Raw genomic sequence first — 25184 nt, forward strand, 5'->3', positions numbered from 1 at the left:
TGCGCTTTCTCCTGTCATCAATGGGGAACTGGGTGGGATTTGGGATAAGCAACTGTAATATGATTTGTCATGGTCCTTGCAGCTGTTTAACACGTGTTGCAGCCGGGTTTCTTCTACAGCGTGCCCACTTTACTGACGTCTTCTCCTCCAATCGCAAATAGTCAGTGCACAGCAAAGCTACCAATGGTACCCCTCATCTGAGCAGTATCTATGTGGTCTAGGTGTTTTTTCATATCCCACCCCTGTCTGAACCCATATAAATTTAGACGGGCAGTGTGACTCGTTCCTTTTTCTCCAGTCTGCTCTGGGCTGTCTGTAGTGCTTGTAGTCGGGTAAGTTTATTACTGCCTCATTTTATTCAGTCTTAATTCTGGAGTTGCTAGGCTGTGTTTGTCATAAGGGAGTGCCCTTAAATGCATTTTAAAATCTCAAGGCTGTCTAATTTAATATTTTCAGGGTAGCTGATTCAGACCAGGTTATTGTACTTCCAGGTTTCTTTTTCTCTACTATGCTGTTTTCACTGACGCATGTAGAGAGCACAAACTTGCTGGCAAAGCTGGAGAGAACATGGCTGGTGCTGTCATTATAGTCCTTCAACATGGAGGACACGAAGTGAATAGAGGGAGGGGTGGATGTTGCCAGATCTTGGAAAAAGAACCTGGACTGAAAAAAATGGAAAAACCATTTATTTAATAACGTAAATGCGGGTTTTTTTAATTCAGTCCCACAAAACAAACGCATTATGGAAACCGTTGTTAGTCTCGAACAGTACGTGAATTTCAACAGCTGCGATTAATGATTAATCAACTTGTGCTACCTGAACCAAGCTCTTGCAAGCCCCCAAATTAAGACTATTCACCCGCGACTTTATCTCGTTATATTATAATACATAAATTCTTATAACAGGCGGACATGGCAACACCGCCGGTGCTGCGCGTTGACGCAGAGATTACCCCGCACCCCTTGTGGCGTTCAGCGCACGAGCGAGCTCGATCCTGTCTCATCGCTTATATACTGTCGCGTTGTGAATTTATTTCCAGAATTCCTTGAACGCTTACGTGTAATGTCCGGATAATGTTTATGCCATCTAAACTAAACCCAGCAATGTCTTTCCACAGTAAATTTACAATATGGGTAAGGAAAAGACTCATATTAACATCGTGGTTATCGGCCACGTCGATTCTGGCAAGTCCACCACCACCGGACATCTCATCTATAAATGTGGAGGAATCGATAAGAGAACCATCGAGAAGTTTGAGAAAGAAGCCGCTGAGGTACGTCACCACAGCCGGGTGGCTTCCGATGACTAATGTGTCTCGATGACAAGGATATTCTGGGCGTGTCTTTTTAAACACCATGTGTTGTGAGCGACATCTACAGTTTAGTTTTGCTGGGCTCAGTCAGTTCAAAATGTCCAAACTGAACATATGAGGACTTCATTTGCAAAAACAGATAACTCCGTTTTTAACAATTTTCATTGTTATGAAAATCATTTGTCATTCAATTTTCATTGTGCATTCCAATTACTTTCCATCAGTTCTGTTATTTTGATTAGGTAAAAAAAAAACTAAAAATACAGCAAACTAACAAAAACATGACATAATACAAAACATGATTTGTTATCTGTTTTTGCAAATAAACTCAATATATTCTTGCAGGTTTTTTTTTTTTTTGTGGAATATAATCATTAATGAAATGTAGAGAATTATAATTAAACCAGTCCCATTATTGCATCACTTATAGATGTTATTCTATCATCCATATATCTATCTATCTTTTATTTATTTATTCTTTTGTCCATTCCGTCTCACAAACTTCTCAAATATGCTTCTGAATATTTTTTCTGCATCAAGATGGGCAAGGGCTCCTTCAAGTACGCCTGGGTGCTGGACAAACTGAAGGCCGAGCGTGAGCGTGGTATCACCATTGACATTTCTCTCTGGAAATTTGAGACCAGCAAGTACTACGTCACCATCATTGATGCCCCTGGACACAGAGATTTCATCAAGAACATGATCACTGGTACTTCTCAGGTAGGTTTTTTTAATGTCAACAAATCTGTCACAGATTGCTGTGTGTAATGATTTTGTTGATGCATTATTATTATTGTGCATTATTATTATAAATGTTGTGATTTTATTCATTCCTCCTTCCAGGCTGACTGTGCCGTGTTGATTGTCGCTGCCGGTGTTGGTGAGTTCGAGGCTGGTATCTCTAAGAACGGACAGACCCGTGAGCATGCCCTGCTTGCCTACACTCTGGGAGTCAAACAGCTTATTGTTGGAGTCAACAAGATGGACTCCACCGAGCCCCCCTACAGCCAGAAGCGCTATGAGGAGATCACCAAGGAAGTCAGCGCCTACATCAAGAAGATTGGCTACAACCCTGCCACTGTTGCTTTTGTCCCAATTTCTGGATGGCATGGTGACAACATGCTGGAGCCCAGCACAAACGTGAGCATCTGCTGCTTTTTCTTGGTTTTGTTAGGGTTTGTGATCACTGCGATTGTTCATGCTTTTTGTATTGTATTTTTTTTATGGATAATAGATGAGCTGGTTCAAGGGATGGAAGATTGAGAGGAAGGAAGGTGCTGCCAGCGGTGTTACTCTTCTCGAGGCCCTGGACTCCATCCTGCCACCCAGTCGGCCCTTTGACAAGCCTCTCCGTTTGCCTCTGCAGGATGTGTATAAGATTGGAGGTAAGCATTAACTACCAACCAGGGTTATTATAGATCTGAATTTTAAATCATTTTATTTTGTAATATTTAAATGTTTTTATTTGTCTTTGGAGTTGAATTTGTAGTTTGTCTTCTAGTTTTGCCTTTTGTTATTACATCAGTTTTAGTATTTTAGGGCTGCCATAGTTAATGCACCAACCAGTATAATTAAAAAATGCTATCATTTTCTTAGTACGGTCTAGTGTTATTGCAGTGATTCTCAAACATGTCCTAAAAAACTTCCAAGAGGCATCAAGGTGACTTTAAAATAAGACAAAACAAGCATCAAAAAGCTTCATAAGCTATACTAATTAAAAATCAAGATATTTCTTTCAGTTCTTCATTTGGTCCCTCAACAACTGTTTTTTTTTTTTCTTTGAAAACCGGTAACACATTTGTTAACATTAGTTGATGTATTAACTAACATGAACAAACAATGAAAAATGCATTTATTACACTATTTATTAATCTTTGTTAATGTTAGTTAATGAAAATGCAGTTCATTGTTTATTCATGTTAGTTCACAGTGCATTAACTAATGTTAACAAACACAACTTTTGATTTTAATAATGCATTATTAAATGCTGAAATTAACATTAACTAATATTAAGAAATGCTGTAGAAGTATTATTCTTTCTTCATTCATGTTTACTAATGAACCTTATTGTAAAGTGTTACCAGAAAACCTTGGATACCTGTAAATATGAGAAAGGGATTTCTAGATCTGGTAAAGTCATGTAAAAAAATAAAACTCCATGGACGTATTTGAACATTTTTTTAAAGAAAATCCTGATTTGTCGGTGCTAATAGCTTCGTGGTTAGTGCGTTGACATACAGCGCAACTGCGCTCATGGCAACCCGAGTTCAATTCCCGTCTTGAGGTCCTTTGCCAATCCCGCTCCCTCTCTCCTCCCAGTACTTTCCTGTCATCTCTCTCTACTGTACTATCCATAAAAAGCCCATAAAAATATCTAAAAATAAAAATTCTCTTTTAATCCTTATCCAGTAAATCACAAACTGCATTTTCATGTTTAATGCAGACAGTATTGCAAAGATTTCAAATTTTATAGTATACCGTGAAAAAAAAAAAAAAGAAACTAAAATGATTTTGCAGACTAGTTAGTTTTGAAGTTATAAATACACTGAACAAAATTATAAATGCAACACTTTTGTTTTTGCCCCCATTTTTCATGAGCTTAACTCAAAGATCTAAGACTTTTTCTATGTACTCAAAAGGCCTATTTCTCTCAAATATTGTTCACAAATCTGTCTAAATCTGTGTTAGTGAGCACTTCTCCTTTGCCGAGATACTCCATCCACCTCACAGGTGTGGCATATCAAGATGCTGATTAGACAGCATGATTATTGCACAGGTGTGCCTTAGGCTGGCCACAATAAAAGGCCACTCTAAAATGTGCAGTTTTATCACACAGCACAATGCCACAGATGTCGCAAGTTTTGAGGAAGCGTGCAATTGGCATGCTGACTGCCGGAATGTCCACCAGAGCTGTTGGCTGTGAATTGAATGTTCATTTCTCTACCAAAAGCCGTCTCCAAAGGCGTTTCAGAGAATTTGGCAGTACATCCAACCGGCCTCACAACCGCAGACCACGTGTAACCACACCAGCCCAGGACCACAGAGATACCGTGACGAGATCCTGAGGCCCATTGTTGTGCCATTCATCCACGACCATCACCTCATGTTGCAGCATGATAATGCACGGCCCCATGTTGCAAGGATCTGTACACAATTCCTGGAAGCTGAAAACATCCCAGTTCTTGCATGGCCAGCATGCTCACCGGACATGTCACCCATTGAGCATGTTTGGGATGCTCTGGATCGGCGTATACGACAGCGTGTTCCAGTTCCTGCCAATATCCAGCCACTTCACACAGCCATTGAAGAGGAGTAGACCAACATTCCACAGGCCACAATCAACAACCTGATCAACTCTATGTGAAGGAGATGTGTTGCACTGTGTGAGGCAAATGGTGGTCACACCAGATACTGACTGGTTTACAGACCCCCCCAATACAGTAAAACTGCACATTTTAGAGTGGCCTTTTATTGTGGCCAGCCTAAGGCACACCTGTGCAATAATCATGCCGTCTAAATCAGCATCTTGATATGCCACACCTGTGACGTGGATGGAGTGTCTCGGCGAAGGAGAAGTGCTCACTAACACAGATTTAGACAGATTTGTGAACAATATTTGAGAGAAATAGGCCTTTTGTGTACATAGAAAAAGTCTTAGATCTTTGAGTTCAGCTCATGAAAAATGGGGGCAAAAGCAAAAGTGTTGCGTTTATAATTTTGTTCAGTGTATAAATTTAGTCTGTGTTTCCCAGTTATATTGGTTTTAATTTTCATTTCACTGAAAGAAAGTGTTTTAGTTTTCATTAACAATAACAACAGCCTCCAAACTCATTCAGTTTTCTCTAATGAGAAACTAGTGTCTGTCACTCAAACATTCTCCTTGTGTTTCCTTCAGGTATTGGAACTGTGCCTGTTGGACGTGTTGAGACTGGAACTCTGAAGGCTGGTATGATTGTGACCTTTGCTCCTGCCAATGTGACCACTGAGGTTAAGTCTGTTGAGATGCACCACGAGTCTCTTTCTGAGGCTCTCCCCGGTGACAACGTTGGCTTTAACGTTAAGAACGTGTCTGTCAAGGACATCCGCCGTGGAAACGTGGCTGGAGACAGCAAGAATGACCCCCCTCAGGAGGCTGGCAGCTTCACAGCTCAGGTTAGATATAAATAATAGCATACAGGTGCATCTCAATGAATTAGAATGTCGTGGAAAAGTTCATTTATTTCAGTAATTCAACTCAAATTGTGAAACTTGTGTATTAAATAAATTCAGTGCACACAGACTGAAGTAGTTTAAGTCTTTGGTTCTTTTAATTGTGATGATTTTGGCACACATTTAACAAAAACCCACCAATTCACTATCTCAACAAATTATAATATGGTGACATGCTAATCAACTCAAAACACCTGCAAAGGTTTCTTGAGCCTTCAAAATGGTCTTTCAGTTTGGTTCACTAGGCTACACAATCATGGGGAAGACTGCTGATCTGACAGTTGTCCAGAAGACAATCATTGACACCCTTCACAAGGAGGGTAAGCCACAAACATTCATTGCCAAAGAAGCTGGCTGTTCACAGAGTGCTGTATCCAAGCATGTTAACAGAAAGTTGAGTGGAAGAAAAAAGTGTGGAAGAAAAAGATGCACAACCAACCGAGAGAACCGCAGCCTTATGAGGATTGTCAAGCAAAATTGTCAGACGTGTCAAGGAATTTGTTGTTGTATTCCTCTTGTTAAGCCACTCCTGAACCACAGACAATGTCAGAGGCGTTGACTGGCCAGCAAACTCACCAGACCTGAACCTCATGGAGAATCTATGGGGTATTGTCAAGAGGAAAATGAGAAACAAGAGGCCAAAAAATGCAGACTGTCAAAGAAACCTGGGCTTCTATACCACCTCAGCAGTGCCACAAACTGATCACCTCCATGCCACGCCGAATTGAGGCAGTAATTAAAGCAAAAGAAGCCCCTACCAAGTATTGAGTACATATACAGTAAATGAACATACTTTCCAGAAGGCCAACAATTCACTAAAAATGTTTTTTTTATTGGTCTTATGAAGTATTATAATTTGTTGAGATAGTGAATTGGTGGGTTTTTGTTAAATGTGAGCCAAAATCATCACAATTAAAAGAACCAAAGACTTAAACCACTTCCGTCTGTGTGCATTGAATTTATTTAATATACGAGTTTCACAATTTGAGTTGAATTACTGAAATAAATTAACTTTTTCACGACATTCTAATTTATTGAGATGCATCTGCATTATCTGCATGATCTTCATAATGTCAGGTGCTTTATCATGTACCCCTCTTTCTCGCAGGTCATCATCCTGAACCACCCTGGTCAGATCTCTCAGGGCTATGCCCCAGTGCTGGACTGCCACACTGCTCACATTGCCTGCAAGTTTTCTGAGCTCAAGGAGAAGATCGACCGTCGTTCTGGCAAGAAGCTTGAGGACAACCCCAAGGCGCTCAAATCTGGAGATGCTGCCATTATTCTTATGGTCCCTGGCAAGCCCATGTGTGTGGAGAGCTTCTCTCAGTACCCACCACTGGGTAAGAAGTGTCATCATTTATGTTGCCTTGAACATTATATATTTAACATTAATCAAACGTTCTGCTTTAATTTGAACTCCTTACTATCCCACTACTACTTTCCAGGTCGTTTTGCTGTACGTGACATGAGGCAGACCGTCGCTGTTGGTGTCATCAAGGCCGTTGACAAGAAAGCCTCCACTGCTGGCAAGGTGACCAAGTCTGCTCAGAAGGCTGCCAAAACCAAATGAATCGTCCCGTCAGACACCCAGCAAGCCTCATTGACATCCTACACTGCAATGTCTCAGAACCTGAGCACGGTTTTAAAGGACTGGCTTATGCTGATAAAAACCCACCGTAAAAGCTTCAGAAGGAAAGGAGGAAACCATGTATTTCTGAACACCTTAGGAGAAAACGATTATAAAAAATAAAGAATGACCATTCATCAGTTTGTGCCATTATTCTTTTTTGTCAAAGTCAAAGCATTATGAATGGGTTTTATTGTAAGTGCATTCATAAATAAATTGATTTTGAACATGATAAATATAATTAAGATTCTTTTTCTTTTACATTTGAATTGTGAATCTTTCAGTGTTATTATAGTTAACTAAACTAACACTATTAGAAATAAAGCTGAAATAAAATAAAATACAAATATTAGATTTAATTACCGTCCTGTATACGGGACGTCTAAGTTTACTTCACTATATTACAATTAAATCCTAATGTAATCATGACAAACTATATATCATTGGAAAGGTCTAAGACTCCTAAATAGATATTTTACCATTTTTTGTTGTAACAAATTATGTAGTAATAGATTAATTTATGACAAGGGTGCACCAAGAGTCTATGAAAAATCTACAACATAACAGGAGTTCTGACCTTTGTCACAAAAAGTCTTTATTTCCTTGCCTTTTTCCCTATCACATGTTTTAGCAATCATTGTAATTTATATACCATTTGAAAGCTTAAAATCTCAAAATTCATCCTGTGAAAACCTTTTGAAATTTAACGTTGTATTACCATAGAAATGGTACTTCAATATGACTACTTGGGTGTCATATTACAAAATGTATTACGGTCTTTTAGAATCAAAACCTTTTATAATCTTGACAAAATACAGTGAGGAAAATAAGTATTTGAACACCCTGCTATTTTGCAAGTTCTCCCACTTAGAAATCATGGAGGGGTCTGAAATTGTCATCGTAGGTGCATGTCCACTGTGAGAGACATAATCTAAAAAAAATCCAGAAATCACAATGTATGATTTTTAACTATTTATTTGTATGATACAGCTGCAAATAAGTATTTGAACACCTGAGAAAATCAATGTTAATATTTGGTACAGTAGCCTTTGTTTGCAATTACAGAGGTCAAACGTTTCCTGTAGTTTTTCACCAGGTTTGCACACACTGCAGGAGGGATTTTGGCCCACCTCCACACAGATCTTCTCTAGATCAGTCAGGTTTCTGGCCTGTCGCTGAGAAACACGGAGTTTGAGCTCCTCCAAAGATTCTCTATTGGGTTTAGGTCTGAGACTGGCTAGGCCACGCCAGAACCTTGATATGCTTCTTACAGAGCCACTCCTTGGTTATCCTGGCTGTGTGCTTCGGGTCATTGTCATGTTGGAAGACCCAGCCTCGACCCATCTTCAATGCTCTAACTGAGGGAAGGAGGTTGTTCCCCAAAATCTCGCAATACATGGCCCCGGTCATCCTCTCCTTAATACAGTGCAGTCGCCCTGTCCCATGTGCAGAAAAACACCCCAAAGCATGATGCTACCACCCCATGCTTCACAGTAGGGATGGTGTTCTTGGGATGGAACTCATCATTCTTCTTCCTCCAAACACGTTTAGTGGAATTATGACCAAAAGTTCTATTTTGGTCTCATCTGACCACATGACTTTCTCCCATGACTCCTCTGGATCATCCAAATGGTCATTGGCAAACTTAAGTCGGCCTGGACATGTGCTGGTTTAAGCAGGGGAACCTTCCGTGCCATGCATGATTTCAAACCATGACGTCTTAGTGTATTACCAACAGTAACCTTGGAAACGGTGGTCCCAGCTCTTTTCAGGTCATTGACCAGCTCCTCCCGTGTAGTTCTGGGCTGATTTCTCACCTTTCTTAGGATCAGTGAGACCCCACGAGGTGAGATCTTGCATGGAGCCCCAGTCCGAGGGAGATTGACAGTCATGTTTAGCTTCTTCCATTTTCTAATGATTGCTCCAACAGTGGACCTTTTTCACCAAGCTGCTTGGCAATTTCCCGTAGCCCTTTCCAGCCTTGTGGAGGTGTACAATTTTGTCTCTAGTGTCTTTGGACAGCTCTTTGGTCTTAGCCATGTTAGTAGTTGGATTCTTACTGATTGTATGGGGTGGACAGGTGTCTTTATGCAGCTAACGACCTCAAACAGGTGCATCTAATTTAGGATAATAAATGGAGTGGAGGTGGACATTTTAAAGGCAGACTAACAGGTCTTTGAGGGTCAGAATTCTAGCTGATAGACAGGTGTTCAAATACTTATTTGCAGCTGTATCACACAAATAAATAATTAAAAAATCATACATTGTGATTTCTGGATTTTTTTTTTTAGATTATATCTGTCACAGTGGACATGCACCTACGATGACAATTTCAGACCCCTCCATGATTTCTAAGTGGGAGAACTTGCAAAGTAGCAGGGTGTTCAAATACTTATTTTCCTCACTGTACATATCTTTGGAAAGGTCTGAGTCTCAAGATTCCATATTTGGTTATTTTGTTATAGATGTAATATTGAGAGAGAAATTGATACTTTTGAGACACAAATGCATTAACATTTTTTTAATGGAGTTTGGATGGCACCCGGTGGCTGTTTTTGGTATAACGCCTAAACAAAATTGCATATGAACCTCAATTTTTTTAATATCAACTTCAAATTTGGAACACAACTTATGTAGACATATGGCTTTCATTTTATAGCAATTTTGGATTTTTAACTTTTTAAAAAATATTTATTTGATGTAAAATAAAATAAAAATAGTATACGTTTTATTTACAGTAAATTTAAACTTCTATAACTTTTTAATACTTTAATTTTATTAAATGCTTTCTGTAATAATCTGCTAATTGTCTTCTTTAAAAAGAGATCAACCTTAGGTCTGTATTCAAAAGCATTCATGAATTATAAAAAAATAAAGTTTGGATAGTGCACTTTCTCCTGAATGTTCAAATATGGCAGTTAAGGTTAAAACTAAAAAAACATTTAAAAAAATATATCCTTGGCAATTAGCTGAAATAAGTTTTAGCTGAACTACTAAAATTTCTAAAACTGAAATTTCTAAAAGCTATTGAAAATGTTAAATACTATAATAGTATATAAATAATACAAAAATAGCACTGTCATGTACACCTACCGCACTTTGTTTTCTCATATTGTTTATATTGTTAAAAAAAAACATTCTTTTGTGTAGTAAAATTCAGCCAGCTGTTTTAAATTTAACAGTCTGTTGTATCACTTAAGGCCAATTCACACCGCACAGACAAACGCCAACAAACAAGTTGGCTCAAGTTGGCTGTTGGGTTTAGAATTTTATTAAAAATAACTGTCATGTTCACACTGCCCCAACAAACACCAACAAACGTCGAGTCACAAAGAGTCAAGCATAGACATATAAATATAGTATTTATTATGTCTATGGAGTCAAGTAACACGGTGTCTACACCGGACGCGACAGTGGTCCCATCGCGACGCATCCAGTGTAGACAGCGTCACTGATTATAATCAATAGAACCTCTATTGTATTTTGTCTCGTTGCACCGCGCCGCTCGCGTTTGGTGTTGATGGTGGAAGTCTGATTGGGGACGAAACTGATGATCCTGTAACCAGAATCAAAATTTTATTGTTATTAATGTCTTTGCGTGTCATTCTTCACCTGAAAAGATGGCGAATAAAAAGGAAAGAGGCCGTGGGTGGAGCACGCTTTAAGTGAAATATGCGCGTCGTCATGGAAACGGTTCGTGGCACGTCAGAGTTTGTTGTAGTTTGTTGGAAAACCCTTTCACACTGCTCAGACATTCCACGACCAACAAACGCCGATTAAGCATGTTCAGTCGGGTGAAAACAAACTCCAACCAACGCCAACAAACGCCAACAGGGGTAACACACTGATCCAACAAACTCCAACTCCAACAAGGTGTGAACTGGCCTTTAAAGTCTAAAAAAACATAATCGCCATTTCATTAGACAAAAGAAATTTGCATGAAACAGCCATTCAAATGTATTTAAACTGTGCCATCCATAGAAAAAATACTTTCCTAAAGGTTAACCATACACACTTCGGTCAGCACATTACAAAGGCCTTTGTACATTTAGACATTGCTTTCAGCTGATAAATTACATCTGTAACATTACACACAAGAATCAAGCAGGTCAACATCAAAGATCAGGGCCCGGTCGCATGAAAGTCCTTAAGTAATTTGTTTTAGGAGTATCCCTGAGGGGAAAGAATTCCCTGAGGTAAGGGATTTCTTTAAGAGAGTTGCAACAAACGTCTTAACTGTCACCCTTACCTAAGCGTTTCACGGTAGTTCCTGACAACATACGGCAATGAGCGCCGCGGTTGCTATAGTTATTTCATCTCATAATAAACATAGATATGTATATCTATGAAAATAACCAGAACATAACGAAATACAAACCTAACCAACTAAAACACGAACAAATAAACGAGTGCTGCCCGTTTCTGCGCTGTTTTGTGTAACGTTACAGTCGTTACCGAGGAAACCGCTGTGTTTCTAAAGTGAAAGCTCTCCTGACCAATGACGGAAATGTTAATAAATGTGAAAATTAACCCATGTTTTGACGCGGCAAACACGCAAGAGTTGTGAATGTGAACAGGTGGATCGACAAGAAGATAATGCATTATAAAAATCATTATAATGCATTATAAAGGCATAGATTACATTTATATTGTTATTTAATTAATGTAGGCTAATAATTGATTAATAATAATTGTTTAAATTAATATAATAATTGATACAACATCCATTTTCTTAAAAAATTATACAAAAAAATTGTGTTTTGTGAAAACCTGTAAGTCATGCATTTTACAGTCATTTTACAGTTTAAAATGTTACCATAGTGATTGCCCTACTATGCTTATATGATATTTTATTTGTGCAGGTCTTAAAAAATGTCTTAATCTCAGTATTTTTAAGATTTTTAAGCTCAAATGTAAGATTTAAGATTACTTAAGGGAGCTGTTTTGGTCCCTTAAATTTATCAAGGTGAAATAGTTACTAAGGACTTTGTAGCAACGCTTAAGGGAACACTTAGATAATTAAGGGGAATACTTAATGACAGCCTTGAGGTTCCTTTAAGTTGACCCTTAGGATTTTTCTTGCAACCCAAGTTTCACTAAGGGTTCCCTTAACCTTATAACTAAGGGATTTCTTAACTTAAGGGCTTTCATGCAACCGGGCCCTCTGTTCCTTAAGTTTCGGTTTTACGTCACTGGAACGAAGTCACACCCTGAAGCTTTTACTGTAAAGCGAAAGATCATCTGATGTGGCAGGGAGGAGCTTAGAATCAATATACACTTGTGCTGTATTTCTGTGTCAACAGATCTTCTTCTCTAGATCAGGAAGAGGGTAAGTCTGGATTCATGCATATCATTAAATAGTATGCTTGTGAAAATGTAAATAAGTGTGGAATAGATCAAATTTGGTGTCACAAACTGTCCTGTACGCTTTAGTAAATGCTGTGCCATTTTTCCGTTCTTGTTCCAAAATACACATATAAATACATCAAAACATCCTATATGTTTTTATCAGTTTAGAATTTCTTTTATTTTCTATTCCCTTTTTAAGCTTTGGAGTTCCATTTACGTTTATACTCTTAAAATGTATGAAAGCCATAAAACAGGGTGTAAAGCTCTCAGGCGTTGCACAATGTCTGTAAAATAAAAAAAAGGGTTGAATATATTGAGTTGCTAGTCAATTACTCTCTATGTTTATGATTTTTACTGAATATTATTATTTTATCCATGGAGAAATCCTAGCACATTTCCATACTTAATTAATTTGCGTTTATACTGCATTCAAATTTTAGGCTGGATTGAGCACCACGACAGAGGATCCGAAGAGCACTATATATCTTACCTTGGGTTTTTCACAGCTCTATTATGGAAAGTCAGAGGACATCATGTAATGTGGAGGATCTTTACTAGGTTGCTCTTTGAGTTATTGTTTGTATCTATGTATACTTGCTTATACTTGTTCTGTTATCATAAAGTTGGAGATGATTGTTCCATTTCGCCCGAGCTGGACCGCTTGATCAGACAGAGAGGTCGAGATCTACGGCTGCGTAAGCTTGACCAGCAGAAAGCTGTGAAGATAGTAAACCACCTGATCGACAGCCTGCTGGAATTCCTGAAGAATAATGATGATCAGCCCTTCTTCAGGGAGGTCTCCGTTCTCACCAGTGGCAGCTATTATGAGATGGTGAAGGTAAAACATTTGAGAAAAATCAGCTAGTAGTGTCAAGTTTGTATCAGAAATTAATTGTCTGTTTTTAATATACATTACCGTTTAAAAGTTTGGAGATTTATTTACTTATTTATTCCTGAAATTAATACTGTTATTTAGAAAGCTTAAATTAAATTGAGCAGAATTGACAGTAAAGGCAATTACAATGTTGCAAATTATTCAGTGTTCAAATGATTTTAAAATGTTCAGCTATTTCAAATAAACACTGTTCTGTTTAACTTTTTAATTTGTCAAAGAACCTTGAAAAAATCTATAATGGTTTCCACAAAAAAACAGCACAACTGTTTTCAACAATGATAATAATAAGAAAAGTTTCCTGAGCAGCAAATCAGCATATTAGACCGATTTCTAAAGGATCATGTGACACTGCAGACTTCTTTCAAAATCATTTAAAAAATCTTACCAACCTCAAACTTCTGAATAATAGTGCAATAATCCTCCACATCTTGAAAAACAAAGATTGACTAAAAGTATTCATGAATGTTTGGAATAATGGCAGGGGCGGCTCTAGAAAATATTTTTTAGGGTGGAAAAGGGGTGGCATGGGGTCTATGAGGGGTGGCAACACCAAAGCAAGCCCCCATGCATAGTTTTGGGGGATTTATTGCAGAGTTGTGTTCACAAATAATGCATTACCATTAAGTAATCATCTATACTGTTTAAAATTAAAAATAATTAACAACATTTCAATATCCATCATGGCACCAAGTCAATATGCAATATAAAAAATTTCAACAGGTTATAAATGTTTCTGAGCTTGTATCATTAATGAAGACATGCGATTTTATTAATATTGCATAGGCTACTTAGATGGTATAAATCACGTTTTAGTGCAAGTTTAAGAGTAACTCTTTTGAATTTCCTAACATTAGAAAGAAATACAATAATATCACAGCATTGAAACTGGATCAGTTTTGAAAACAATGTTTGATTTCTGTTATTACCAGAGGTGGGAATGTCTGTAATCACCCAGACACACTATCAATAGACTAGCAACACCCCAGCAGCTGCATAGCAAGAGCCTAGCAACCACCCAGAATATCCTAGCAACCAACTAGCAACACTATAGAAAACATCTAGAACATCTAACTGACCAAACTATTTATGTTTCTTAAACAAGACTTTAAGACAAGCCAGCATAAATTTGTCTTTCAAACTTTTCAATCTAGTTATTACAGGATTCTTAAATGCTTACAATTCAAATACACAGATGACTTTCCTGCCCAGTGAACACTCATGAGATCAATAACACTTAACAAACAACTCTTATTAGGATTCAGGAATTGTTTTTTCAGTTCAATGTCTATTACAGTATACAATATAAATTAAATTACAGATAATAATACTAATTCAGCAATGAACTTTTGGGAACAGATAATTTTCATTTTACTACTGTAAAGTAATCTTGCAGTAGATTAAAAACACCAGAAAAGTTGAAATACCAAAGAATTGTATATGAACTTGGTATGCACCACAATACAGTACAGTAAAAAACAAAAACAAAAAAACAAGTAAATTCAGCATCCTCAGCACATTTGGTCAAATTTCATTACAGTGTACAGTACTATAGCAGTTTCCTGGTCTCATGACACAAGACTATATCTCTCTAGGCAGTCATTTCTTAGTTCTGCAAACATGCAGTACACATAAAAAATGGTTACAGATAAAATTTGACAGTCACACGTTTAAAGGTGTACAACATGTGCTAGAGTTTACTGTACATATAGAATAGTGAAATTTCCATCATCTAATGTAGGCTACTGGTACTGTAATTATACTGAATGTGTAAGTATAAAACCCATGTATATTATTCGTTCAGCTCTCTCCTCTCTCCGTTGTTAGGATGCAGAGATTCTGATTGGTGTCATTTTGCTACCTAATGTTTAACTTACTCATTGTTAAACCTTTTGAGAAATGTGTCTTTGTTTTGAGAACTAAATTAATGGTTTGGGAAAATGGGCTAAATAAAATCAGTTATATTATGTTAACAATCGAGAAAACTGCAATACAAGATTCTTACCTAACTCTGCTATTAGTTTTCATGATCGGCATCTGATTTCATGTTATTGTTTCATCATGGCCTCTATATCCATGATGAAAGTGGAGCGAGCGGTCGGAGAATCCATCACCAAACAATTACGGGATGAATCTCAGATTTATCCGGACGGGATTAGATTTCTCAGAGGACTTCTGAATAAACCGAGAAGCAGTATCTGATTCACGAACAAATGTAAAAACAATTCGTTAGTGAACAGGCTGCGCTTTGTGTTTTTGACTCAAAAAGAACTGAGTGCACAGTTTAGTGAAAGACGTGTTTTTTTTTTTTTTTTTTGCCATCATTTTCCATTACGCTGTCATCGCCGTGGCTGAAAAGTAGCACATGAAACACTGCTTACATTTATGTTTTATTCTGTGATAATTCTGGGGTGGCACAGCTTTTTCTTAGGGTGGCAGTTGCCACCCCGTGCCACCCCGGTAGATCCGCCCCTGATTAATGGAATGACAAACTATAATTTTATCACCAACAGATCAACAAACCCAATGAGTTTGACATTATGCTGAAACTGAAAGTCCCAAGGCTTGTACTGTCAGAACTGGAAGAATATCAAGGACTGTTTTATAAGATAAAGCTTTTCAAAGCCACACGAACTGAAATCCAGCACTTTCTTCTCGAAGATGAACGAACCATCTCAGCAACCAAAATCAAAGCAGAAATGTACCGCTTGGTCCGCAAATTCATTAGCAAACATTTTCAAGGTGCGTTTTACTGATCAGTCTCTCAACACCATGTATACCATGTTCAGATAGCTTTTTATACACTACAATTCATAATTTTTTTTATGTCTATTTGGTGCATATATTTGATACAAAAATATAGTAAAAAGATTAAAAAACGGAATAAAATTTCAGCAGCCATTTCTCCAGTTTTTGTCACATGATCCCTCTGAAATCATTCTAATACGCTGATTTGCTGCTCAAGAAAAAACATTGAAAGGTAGTGTATAACCTTGAGATTGTTTGTGGTTCTGCCACCCGTTCACAGGTGAAGGCTGGGTGATACGCAGAAATCAAGTAAATTCACCAGCGGTGACCCTTGAATTTAAGGTGAAAGAGAATGACGATGATGTGATGTCTGTAGACATCGTACCTACTCTTGAGGTGCCACAAGGTTGGCCACAAGCAGCACGGGCAGGTCCCAATATAGACAAATGGCTTGGAAAAAAATCTCGTCGTCAGTTTGTAAGTAAGGCTGTGTATTTCGTCCCAAAGAGACCTAAAGGAAGAACTCTCAAAGATGATGCCAAAGGTATGCTGGCACAATACATATTCAGTCATTACAAAAACATTTATTTCTTTCCTTACCATAAAGGATTTATATATTTGAGGTATTCGTTCGCAGAGAGCTGGCGAATATCCTTCTCTCACATTGAAAAAGAGATGATGCAGTATCATGGCAATAAGAAGACGTGTTGTGAGAGTCATTCCAATAAGTGTTGTCGGTATGAACAAATACTAATTTTTATAGTTGGTTATGTTATAATGTTATGATGCCCCTAAGATTTTCTCTTCTTTCTAATAGGAAACTTTGTCTGCGGCTTCTGAAGTGTCTGATTGAGGGACTGAAGCAGCGGTATCCCAAAGAACTTGAGTCTCTGTGTTCCTACCATGGGAAAACAGCCTTCTTCCACGTCCTTTCAGACAGAGTGCAAGATTCGTTTTGGTCTCCAGGCCAGCTGTCTGTCTCCTTCATGAAGCTCTTTGGGTACTTTGAGCGATGTGCACTGAATGGTTCGCTACACCACTTCTTCGTCCGCGAACATAATCTTTTCTCCCCACCTGCATTTTCCAAGCGAGCTCTTTTATTTCTGACCACTGTTCTGAGGGAGCAAAGAGAATTGGGGTTCCCTGTTTTGAAAATGCTACGTCCTACCTCTGCTCTGGTTCCTGACACTGATGCTGTGATTCACCCAATCAGTGGCACAGACAGTATGGTTGCCTCTGAATGTTCTTTTAAGCATGTATATGTATGCTTATTGGTTGTTATTGTGTGTGTAGGAATCGGATGTGTATTTCAAAAATGAATGATGAATGATTTACTTTTTTTTTTTTTTAGAATGTAATCATTGTGCAATATAAAATTATTTTAATTTTAATGAAAATTATGCAAAAGATCATCCAGCTATGTCATGTGCTTAAATTATTTTCTGTGTGTTTTATGAGAAATATGGTACAGCCATATTTCCATTTTCTGAGAAATAAAATTTGAGGAAAAAATAGTTACCTTTTTTCATTGGGGATACGCAGAGTATGCTTCTTTATTATTTTAGTATAGTTTTGCAGTAGGCCTTATTATAGTATTTAAATACAGTAATATAAACTTTTAATTAAATCCAAGAAAAGACTGCATATATTAGATTAGATTAGATTCAACTTTATTGTCATTACACAAGTACAGGTACAGGGCAACGAAATGCAGTTTAGGTCTAACCAGAAGTGCAATAGCAGCAAGTGCAGGTTATACAATGGTTGAATAAGTGCAGGACAAGGATATGTACTGAATATATGTATAAATATATATAGAAAGATGGTTATTACTATAAACAGAATTTACAGGTGAATATGTATAATGAATAAATATACAGATGGCTATTACTATAAACAGAATTTACAGGTGATATGTACTATCAATGTAATATATATACAGATGGCTATTACTATAAACAAAGTGTAAAAGTGCAGTGGAAGTGATTGCATATTACAATTAGACATACGGTGCAAAATGCTAATGTAAACATTGATAATGTAAACAACAGTCGGCAGTGCAAATGAGCATAATCCAATTTAGGTATGGTAGTGCAAGATACAAAAGTAAACAGTTGTTACTGTAATAAAAATTTACATTCAGTAGTGCAAATAAGGCAGATGTGAGGTAGGAGAGAAGAGTTAACAATATATGAGGAAGTGGATCAACGGGGGTTAGAGTTCAGTAAAGAGACAGCTCTGGGGAAGAAACTGTTCTTTAATCTGCTGGTCCTGGTCCGGAGGCACCTGAAACGCCTGCCGGAGGGCAGGAGAGAAAACAGTCTGTGGGCTGGGTGAGAGGAGTCCTTAAGGATGCTGCGAGCTCGATGCAGACAGCGTTTCCTCTGGATGTGTTCGATGGCAGGTAGTGGAGTCCCTGTGATGCGCTGGGCAGTTTTCACCACCCGCTGCAGTGCCTTGCGCTCCGCAACAGAGCAGCTCCCATACCATACTGTGACACAGTTGGTCAGGATGCTTTCTATTGCGCAGCGATAGAAGTTCACCAGGATAGCCGAGGAGAGCTGATTCTTCCTCAGTGTCCTCAGAAAGAAGAGGTGCTGGTGAGCCTTCTTGACCAGGCTGGAGGTGTTGGTTTTCCACAACATGTCCGCCGAGATGTGGATCCCCAGGAACTTGAAACTGGAGACACGCTCAACAGCCATTCCATTGATGTGGATGGTGTCGTGTGCCTCTTGACTCCTTCCTGAAGTCCACGATGAGCTCCTTCGTTTTGGTGGTGTTGAGGAGCAGGTTATTTTCAGTGCACCATGTGGCCAGGTGCTGGATCTCCTCCCTATAGGCAGTCTCATCGTTGTTACTGATGAGGCCAATCACCGTGGTGTCGTCTGCAAACTTGACGATGGAATTAGATCCATACACAGGCTTGCAGTCGGAGGTGAAGAGGGAGTAGAGAAACGGGCTTAGCACACAGCCCTGTGGTACACCAGTGTTAAGTGTGATGGATGTGGAGCAGGTGAATCCTGATCGAACATTCTGGGGTCTGTTGGTCAGGAAGTCCAAAATCCAGTTGCACATTGAGGTATTGATGCCCAGGTCTCCAAGTTTGGCTATTAACTTGGTTGGGATGACAGTGTTGAATGCTGAGCTGAAGTCAACAAACAGCATACGTGCATAAGTGTTCTTATTGTCCAGGTGAGTGAGCACAGAGTGCAGTGCCATGGAAACTGCATCCTCTGTGCTCCTATTGCTACGGTAGGCAAACTGGTGTGAGTCCAATGTGGATGGTAGAGAGTCTTTTAGGTGTTCCAAGACCAGCCACTCAAAGCACTTCATGACGATGGGTGTGAGTGCTACAGGGCGGTAGTCATTAGGGCACCTCGGACTAGAGTGTTTTGGCACTGGCACAATGGAAGTGCATTTAAAGCATGTTGGTACGGCTGCTTGGGCAAGAGACAGATTGAAAATGTCTGTAAAAACCCCAGCGAGCTGCTCCGCACATGCCCTGAGAACACGACCAGGGATGTTGTCTGGTCCAGCAGCCTTGTGCGCACTGATGCCTTGTGCGCATCTCAGTGCCTTGCAGACATCTGTGGAGGAGAGTATGATTGGTGGGTGGTCAGCTGAGGGATTGAGCTTGGTGGCAGTTTCTCTGTTGTCTCTTTCAAAGCGAGCATAAAAGTAATTTAGCTCGTTCAGGAAGTTGACATCAGTGGCTGCGGGGGTGGAGTGGGTGGGTTTGTAGTCACTGATGGCCTGAATGCCCTGCCACATGCGTCGAGGGTCAGAGTTGTAAAAGTGTCCCTCTATCTTTAGCTTGTAGCAGTGCTCATAATAAAAATAACAAGATCTAGGACATAAAACATAGAAAGGTAGTGTATAACCTTGAGATTGTTTGTGGTTCTGCCACCCGTTCACAGGTGAAGGCTGGGTGATACGCAGAAATCAAGTAAATTCACCAGCGGTGACCCTTGAATTTAAGGTGAAAGAGAATGACGATGATGTGATGTCTGTAGACATCGTACCTACTCTTGAGGTGCAACAAGGTTGGCCACAAGCAGCACGGGCAGGTCCCAATATAGACAAATGGCTTGGAAAAAAATCTTGTCGCCAGTTTGTAAGTAAGGCTGTGTATTTCGTCCTGAAGAGACCTAAAGGAAGAACTCTCAAAGATGATGCCAAAGGTATGCTGGCACAATACATATTCAGTCATTACAAAAACATTTCTTTCTTTCCTTACCATAAAGGAAGGAAGGAATGAAGCATTTATGTAGCGCTTTTATTGTGTATTGCTATACACCCAAAGCGCTTTACAATCATGTGGGGGGGTCTCTCCTCAACCACCACCAGTGTGCAGCATCCACTTGGATGATGCGACAGCAGCCACAGGACAACGGCGCCAGTGCGCTCACCACACACCAGCTACAGGTGGAGAGGAGAGAGAGATAGAGCCAATCAAGGGGATGGGGATTATTGGGAGGCCATGATTGACAAGGGCCAGTGGCGGGAATTTGGCCAGGACACCGGGGTTACACCCCTACTCGTTACGATGAGTGTCATGGGATTTTTAATGTCCACAGAGAGTCAGGACCTCAGTTTAACGTCTTATCCGAAAGATGGTGCTCTTTTGAAAGTATAGTGTCCCCATCACTGTACTGGGGCGTTCGGACCCACACAGACCACAGGGTGAGCACCCCCTGCTGGTCTCACTAACACCTCTACCAACAGCTACCTAGTTTTCCCAGGAGGTCTCCCATCCAGGTACTGACCAGGCTCAGCCCTGCTTAGCTTCCATGGGCAACCGGTCTTGGGCTGCAGGGTGATATGGCTGTGGGCAAAGGATTTATATATTTGAGGTATTCGTTCGCAGAGAGTTGGCGAATATCCTTCTCTCACATTGAAAAAGAGATGATGCAGTATCATGGCAATAAGAAGACGTGTTGTGATAATCATTCCAATAAGTGTTCTCGGTATGAACAAATACTAATTTTTATAGCTGGTTATGTTATGTTTTCATTCGGAAAAAAAACAAAACAAAAAAATTTCATGAAGCAGTTTTGAAACATTTGAGTTGAGGAAATAACAAGATCTAGGACATTAATACGTGTGTTCCATTGTAAAGACTGTTAATATATTCCTTGCAGCCTTGTTTAAAAATTAATCACATAAAATTCCATACAGTGTCTAACGAAGGTCTATGACCTAAAAGACAGTCCTCTCTGGACCTTAGTCAGAGTAGACGTGAATAGGCCTATACTTTTCAGGATAGACATGCATTCCAAATGTTTGCTTTAATGGTATTTGTCAGATGTATTTACCAAGATACACAAAAGTGCAACAAAAATTAGCTGCTTTTTTTCTGTGCAGCAGGGATGGATTAAAAGACTAAAACAACAATTTTCTTCTTCTAGTTCAAAAATATTTTTCGAAGATGTAAATAAAACAAGGATTATTGGAGTAAGTTTTACAAGAAAATACCATTTCAGTTTTTTCTTCTTCAGAATTTTATGTTTAATTCAATGTTACAATGTTACAATGTTACTTGTCATTTCTTTGTCATTTTTGGTGAAATTTTCTTGCAGTTTCTGAGTGGAAATTGTTTATGCATTTATTGTTGTGCATTTATTATTCTGAGTAAGTAAGTAAGTAGCCTATTTATCTTTGTATTTTTGATGACAGCCTGATGGATTTACTAAGAGTGAAATTGATTAAACTTATAGGCTATTTCTGAATTTTCTTTTTTTTAACATTCTGCTTGACCAAATGATTAGGCTACATTATCCTGTTTAACGTTTCCCTATTATGAACATGATTTAAAACAGAATTTCCTATTGTGAGATGAGCGACAGGCTAATTGTATCTTCTTTCCTAATACTGAAAACTATTTTCTCCAACATGGTTGGTTTCAATCCTGTTCCTCGCGACCCACTGCTCTGCACATTTTGCATGTCTCCCTTCTCTGACACACTCATTTGAGTTCATGGAGCTCTTTCCTAATGAGCTGATGATCTGAATCAGGTGAGTAAATTAGGGAGACATGCAAAATGTGCAGAGCTGTGGGTCTTCGGGGACAAGTTTGAAAACCACTGCCTTATACTCTGAACTCTTAAGCAAACGTGTCGTCTTCGACTTCAATTTTGGAGTCTTTAAATATTACCGGAAGTTCGTCCCGCAGCGCAAAGCATGCTGGGTTGTGTAGTTCTGTGGTCTCAAAACGTAGCATAAATGCTCTGCGCCGGAAGTATATCGTCCTCTTCTTAGTGATCAAACATGGCGGTGAGTACAGTAGAAATTGTGATCATGAAGGAGTATCGTTAAAATCAACAAACATCTGCTTGTTTGCATGCAATAATCACGTGAAGTACACTGTTATCAGTCCCTGACGCTGTGATATACAGAATTATGACAGTATTTGTGGCCAGAATGAGTCGATGCGGCGGATTTTGGCGCTAGCTTTAGAGTGTGCTGTAGAGCCGAGACGGCACGACTTTGACTAGCATTGACTTGTGTGCTTCCAAAACTCCCTGTACTCTGGTCCTGTGGAAACCACAGGGTCCGGATGAACAACCGGCAGCTCCGTTGTATATAATGTGAAATATTGATAGTTTGTTGGCTTGTATTTCCATACTAGTAGCTTTCCAAATGGTGGATATGTCCGGGCATGTTCATCTCGGACCCATGGCCATAATGTAGCTGTTGGTTCATTAGAGTTTCGTTTGTTTAGCACCTACTTTTTAAGAGTTACTAATTGAGGGAGCTGGTGAGGTTTGTGAAGAAACCGCTTTAATGACAGCTAATTATTGGACTGCATGTCATTGTACAGGAACAGGGTGAGAAGAAGGAGAACCCTATGAGGGAGCTGCGCATCCGCAAACTGTGCCTGAACATCTGTGTGGGTGAGAGCGGTGACAGACTGACCCGTGCTGCTAAGGTGCTGGAACAGCTGACAGGACAGACTCCTGTCTTCTCCAAGGGTAGGTGGATCTTTCCATCTCTTGTTGGTGGTTGAAAATGATTGCATTCTGCTACATGTTATGAATGTGGATTTATATTCATTGATGTTTGTAAAGTTGTGCCATGCATTAAGTGTAAATTTCTTCCCCCGCTCAGCCCGCTACACTGTGCGATCCTTTGGTATCCGTAGAAATGAAAAGATTGCAGTCCACTGCACTGTCCGTGGAGCCAAGGCTGAGGAAATCCTGGAGAAGGGACTGAAGGTGAGAGGAATGTTTTTATGTTAATGTATTACTTTGTATTTGGTGTGCTCAAATTATCCAGGGCTGTACCTTTAAATGTCATGTTTTTTCATGGATGTTGTATTGTTTTTAAGCAGTTATTTATTTATTTTTGTGCAGGTGCGTGAGTACGAGTTGAGAAAGAACAACTTCTCAGACACAGGAAACTTCGGCTTTGGTATCCAGGAACACATTGATTTGGGCATCAAGTACGACCCAAGCATTGGAATCTACGGCTTGGACTTTTATGTGGTAAGTTGCATTTTACTGATACAAAAGTGTCACATTTATGCATCTATTTACATCACAGCTGCGGAACCTTATTTATTTCCTCTTGGATAGGGAGTTTGAGTAATGTCTGCCAGTACACTTACTTACAGGAATATCCATTTAAAGACCATAATACCAACTGTACTAATTTTTTGGAAGGGATTCTTCCTGATTGATTGATTAAAGAGGTAAGCCTCGAGAAGCTGTAATGTACAGTGATTTTAGAACCGATAACACGGAACAGAGTATTAAAAACAGTAACAATGTTGTCCTTTATTGACGATTAATTCTCAGTCGTCATAGTTAGGTAAACTTCTATAGCTGTGAATTGGAGACTATATCAAATGTGTTTTGCATTGCCATTTTCTCAAATAGCAAAAAAAACTCTACATGGTGTGTTCCACTGAAAACATGAGTGTTTTCACGAAAAAAATAGAAAACTGTCAAATTTACCTTCACTCCCAAAGACGGTGTATAAGAGACACCTTCACAGCTGTGACAACAATTTTTTTGTAACTTGATGCAAAGCTAACATAATGCAAAGAAAAGTGTTATAAATGTAAAAAGAAAATTTAAATATAAAAATTTTGCGTTGCTAATGACTTAAAACGTGTCATTGCAATCTGTGAAAAGGGTCCATATAGTTCTTCACCAGTGTGTGGAAGAATGGTTCTCGAGCAACACCGATTCACACAGTTGACTGTATATACATATTTTACTATGGCTTTAAAAGCAGCTCAGCCAATAATAAATTGCAGAATCATCCATATTATAACAGATCTTACTAATGTGTGTCTGTTGTGGTGCAGTACAGATGAAAGCAAACATATTTTAACCTTAACCTGTAATTTCATGGTTATATGGGCAAATATGAATAAGCAGTCCTAATTCTGTGTTTACTGTAGGTTCTTGGCAGACCTGGATTCAGCATTGCTGACAAGAAGCGGAAGCAGGGCCGCATCGGCGCCAAGCACCGTATCCGCAAAGAGGAGGCAATGCGCTGGTTCCAACAGAAGGTGTTTAAATAGCTGATACCTATGTTGATTTAGTTTCCAAACAGTCTACATTTTAAGAATGTATGGAAGTTGTTCTCTGTATTCCTGAATTTGCTTACACCTACTACTTTTGTCTTTCAGTATGATGGCATCATCCTCCCTGGCAAGTAAAGGACCACCCTTTTTCCCCAATTTGTAACAAACAAATAAAAGAAAAGCCCAAATGTGATGCCGTCCTTGTCTTTATTTGTGAAGTACTCACTGCACATAGTTCGTATTAGTGTGACATGTGACAAGTTCAAAAGTTATCAATGAAGTATATGAAATATGACTTCTGTTGAACTTTAAGTCATTTTAAAACTGAAATATCAGCTGTACTTGTTTAGGTGGTGCAGATTTTAGGTAGGGCTTTTTGCCAGCTTCTTGGTGTCCTTGGGTGTGACGTTTTAGATCTAGACACTCGTGTGGTAGTATTAGATGCTTTTTGAAGTACATTTGATTACAAAGATGGTAGTTTCTGACAGTTGAGGGCTGGATGGTGATTAT

The 25184-nt window shown here is 39.0% G+C and overlaps 3 protein-coding genes across 4 annotated transcripts; all 3 read left to right on the forward strand.

The window, feature by feature from the left end:
- The first annotated feature begins 176 nt into the window (after nt 1-176).
- On the forward strand, nt 177-7292 carry LOC131526140 (elongation factor 1-alpha-like). Its single transcript, XM_058754265.1, has 8 exons — nt 177-332; nt 1119-1274; nt 1854-2033; nt 2157-2453; nt 2548-2698; nt 5209-5465; nt 6631-6865; nt 6971-7292. Exons 2-8 carry the CDS (start codon nt 1131-1133, stop codon nt 7093-7095), a joined length of 1389 nt encoding a protein of 462 aa, XP_058610248.1. The 5' UTR covers nt 177-332; nt 1119-1130; the 3' UTR covers nt 7096-7292.
- Nucleotides 7293-10844: 3552 nt separating this feature from the next.
- On the forward strand, nt 10845-17581 carry LOC131526076 (cyclic GMP-AMP synthase). Of its 2 annotated transcripts, XM_058754174.1 has the most exons (8): nt 10845-11025; nt 12456-12481; nt 12942-13036; nt 13125-13339; nt 15907-16135; nt 16422-16685; nt 16779-16878; nt 16959-17581. In XM_058754174.1, the coding sequence occupies exons 3-8, from the start codon at nt 13015-13017 to the stop codon at nt 17458-17460; spliced, it is 1332 nt and encodes a 443-aa protein (XP_058610157.1). In that variant the 5' UTR covers nt 10845-11025; nt 12456-12481; nt 12942-13014; the 3' UTR covers nt 17461-17581. The 2 variants fall into 2 exon arrangements, with proteins under 2 accessions (XP_058610157.1, XP_058610156.1); XM_058754173.1 differs by lacking the exons at nt 10845-11025; nt 12456-12481 and having other exon boundaries at nt 12818-13339.
- Nucleotides 17582-22269: 4688 nt separating this feature from the next.
- rpl11 (ribosomal protein L11) lies at nt 22270-24867 on the forward strand. The gene is made up of 6 exons (XM_058752637.1): nt 22270-22414; nt 22962-23112; nt 23249-23355; nt 23494-23625; nt 24549-24659; nt 24780-24867. The coding sequence occupies exons 1-6, from the start codon at nt 22409-22411 to the stop codon at nt 24807-24809; spliced, it is 537 nt and encodes a 178-aa protein (XP_058608620.1). The 5' UTR covers nt 22270-22408; the 3' UTR covers nt 24810-24867.
- The last annotated feature ends 317 nt before the right edge of the window (nt 24868-25184 follow it).

This window comes from Onychostoma macrolepis, chromosome 19 (genome assembly GCF_012432095.1).
Source record: "Onychostoma macrolepis isolate SWU-2019 chromosome 19, ASM1243209v1, whole genome shotgun sequence".
Taxonomy (NCBI): domain Eukaryota; kingdom Metazoa; phylum Chordata; class Actinopteri; order Cypriniformes; family Cyprinidae; genus Onychostoma; species Onychostoma macrolepis.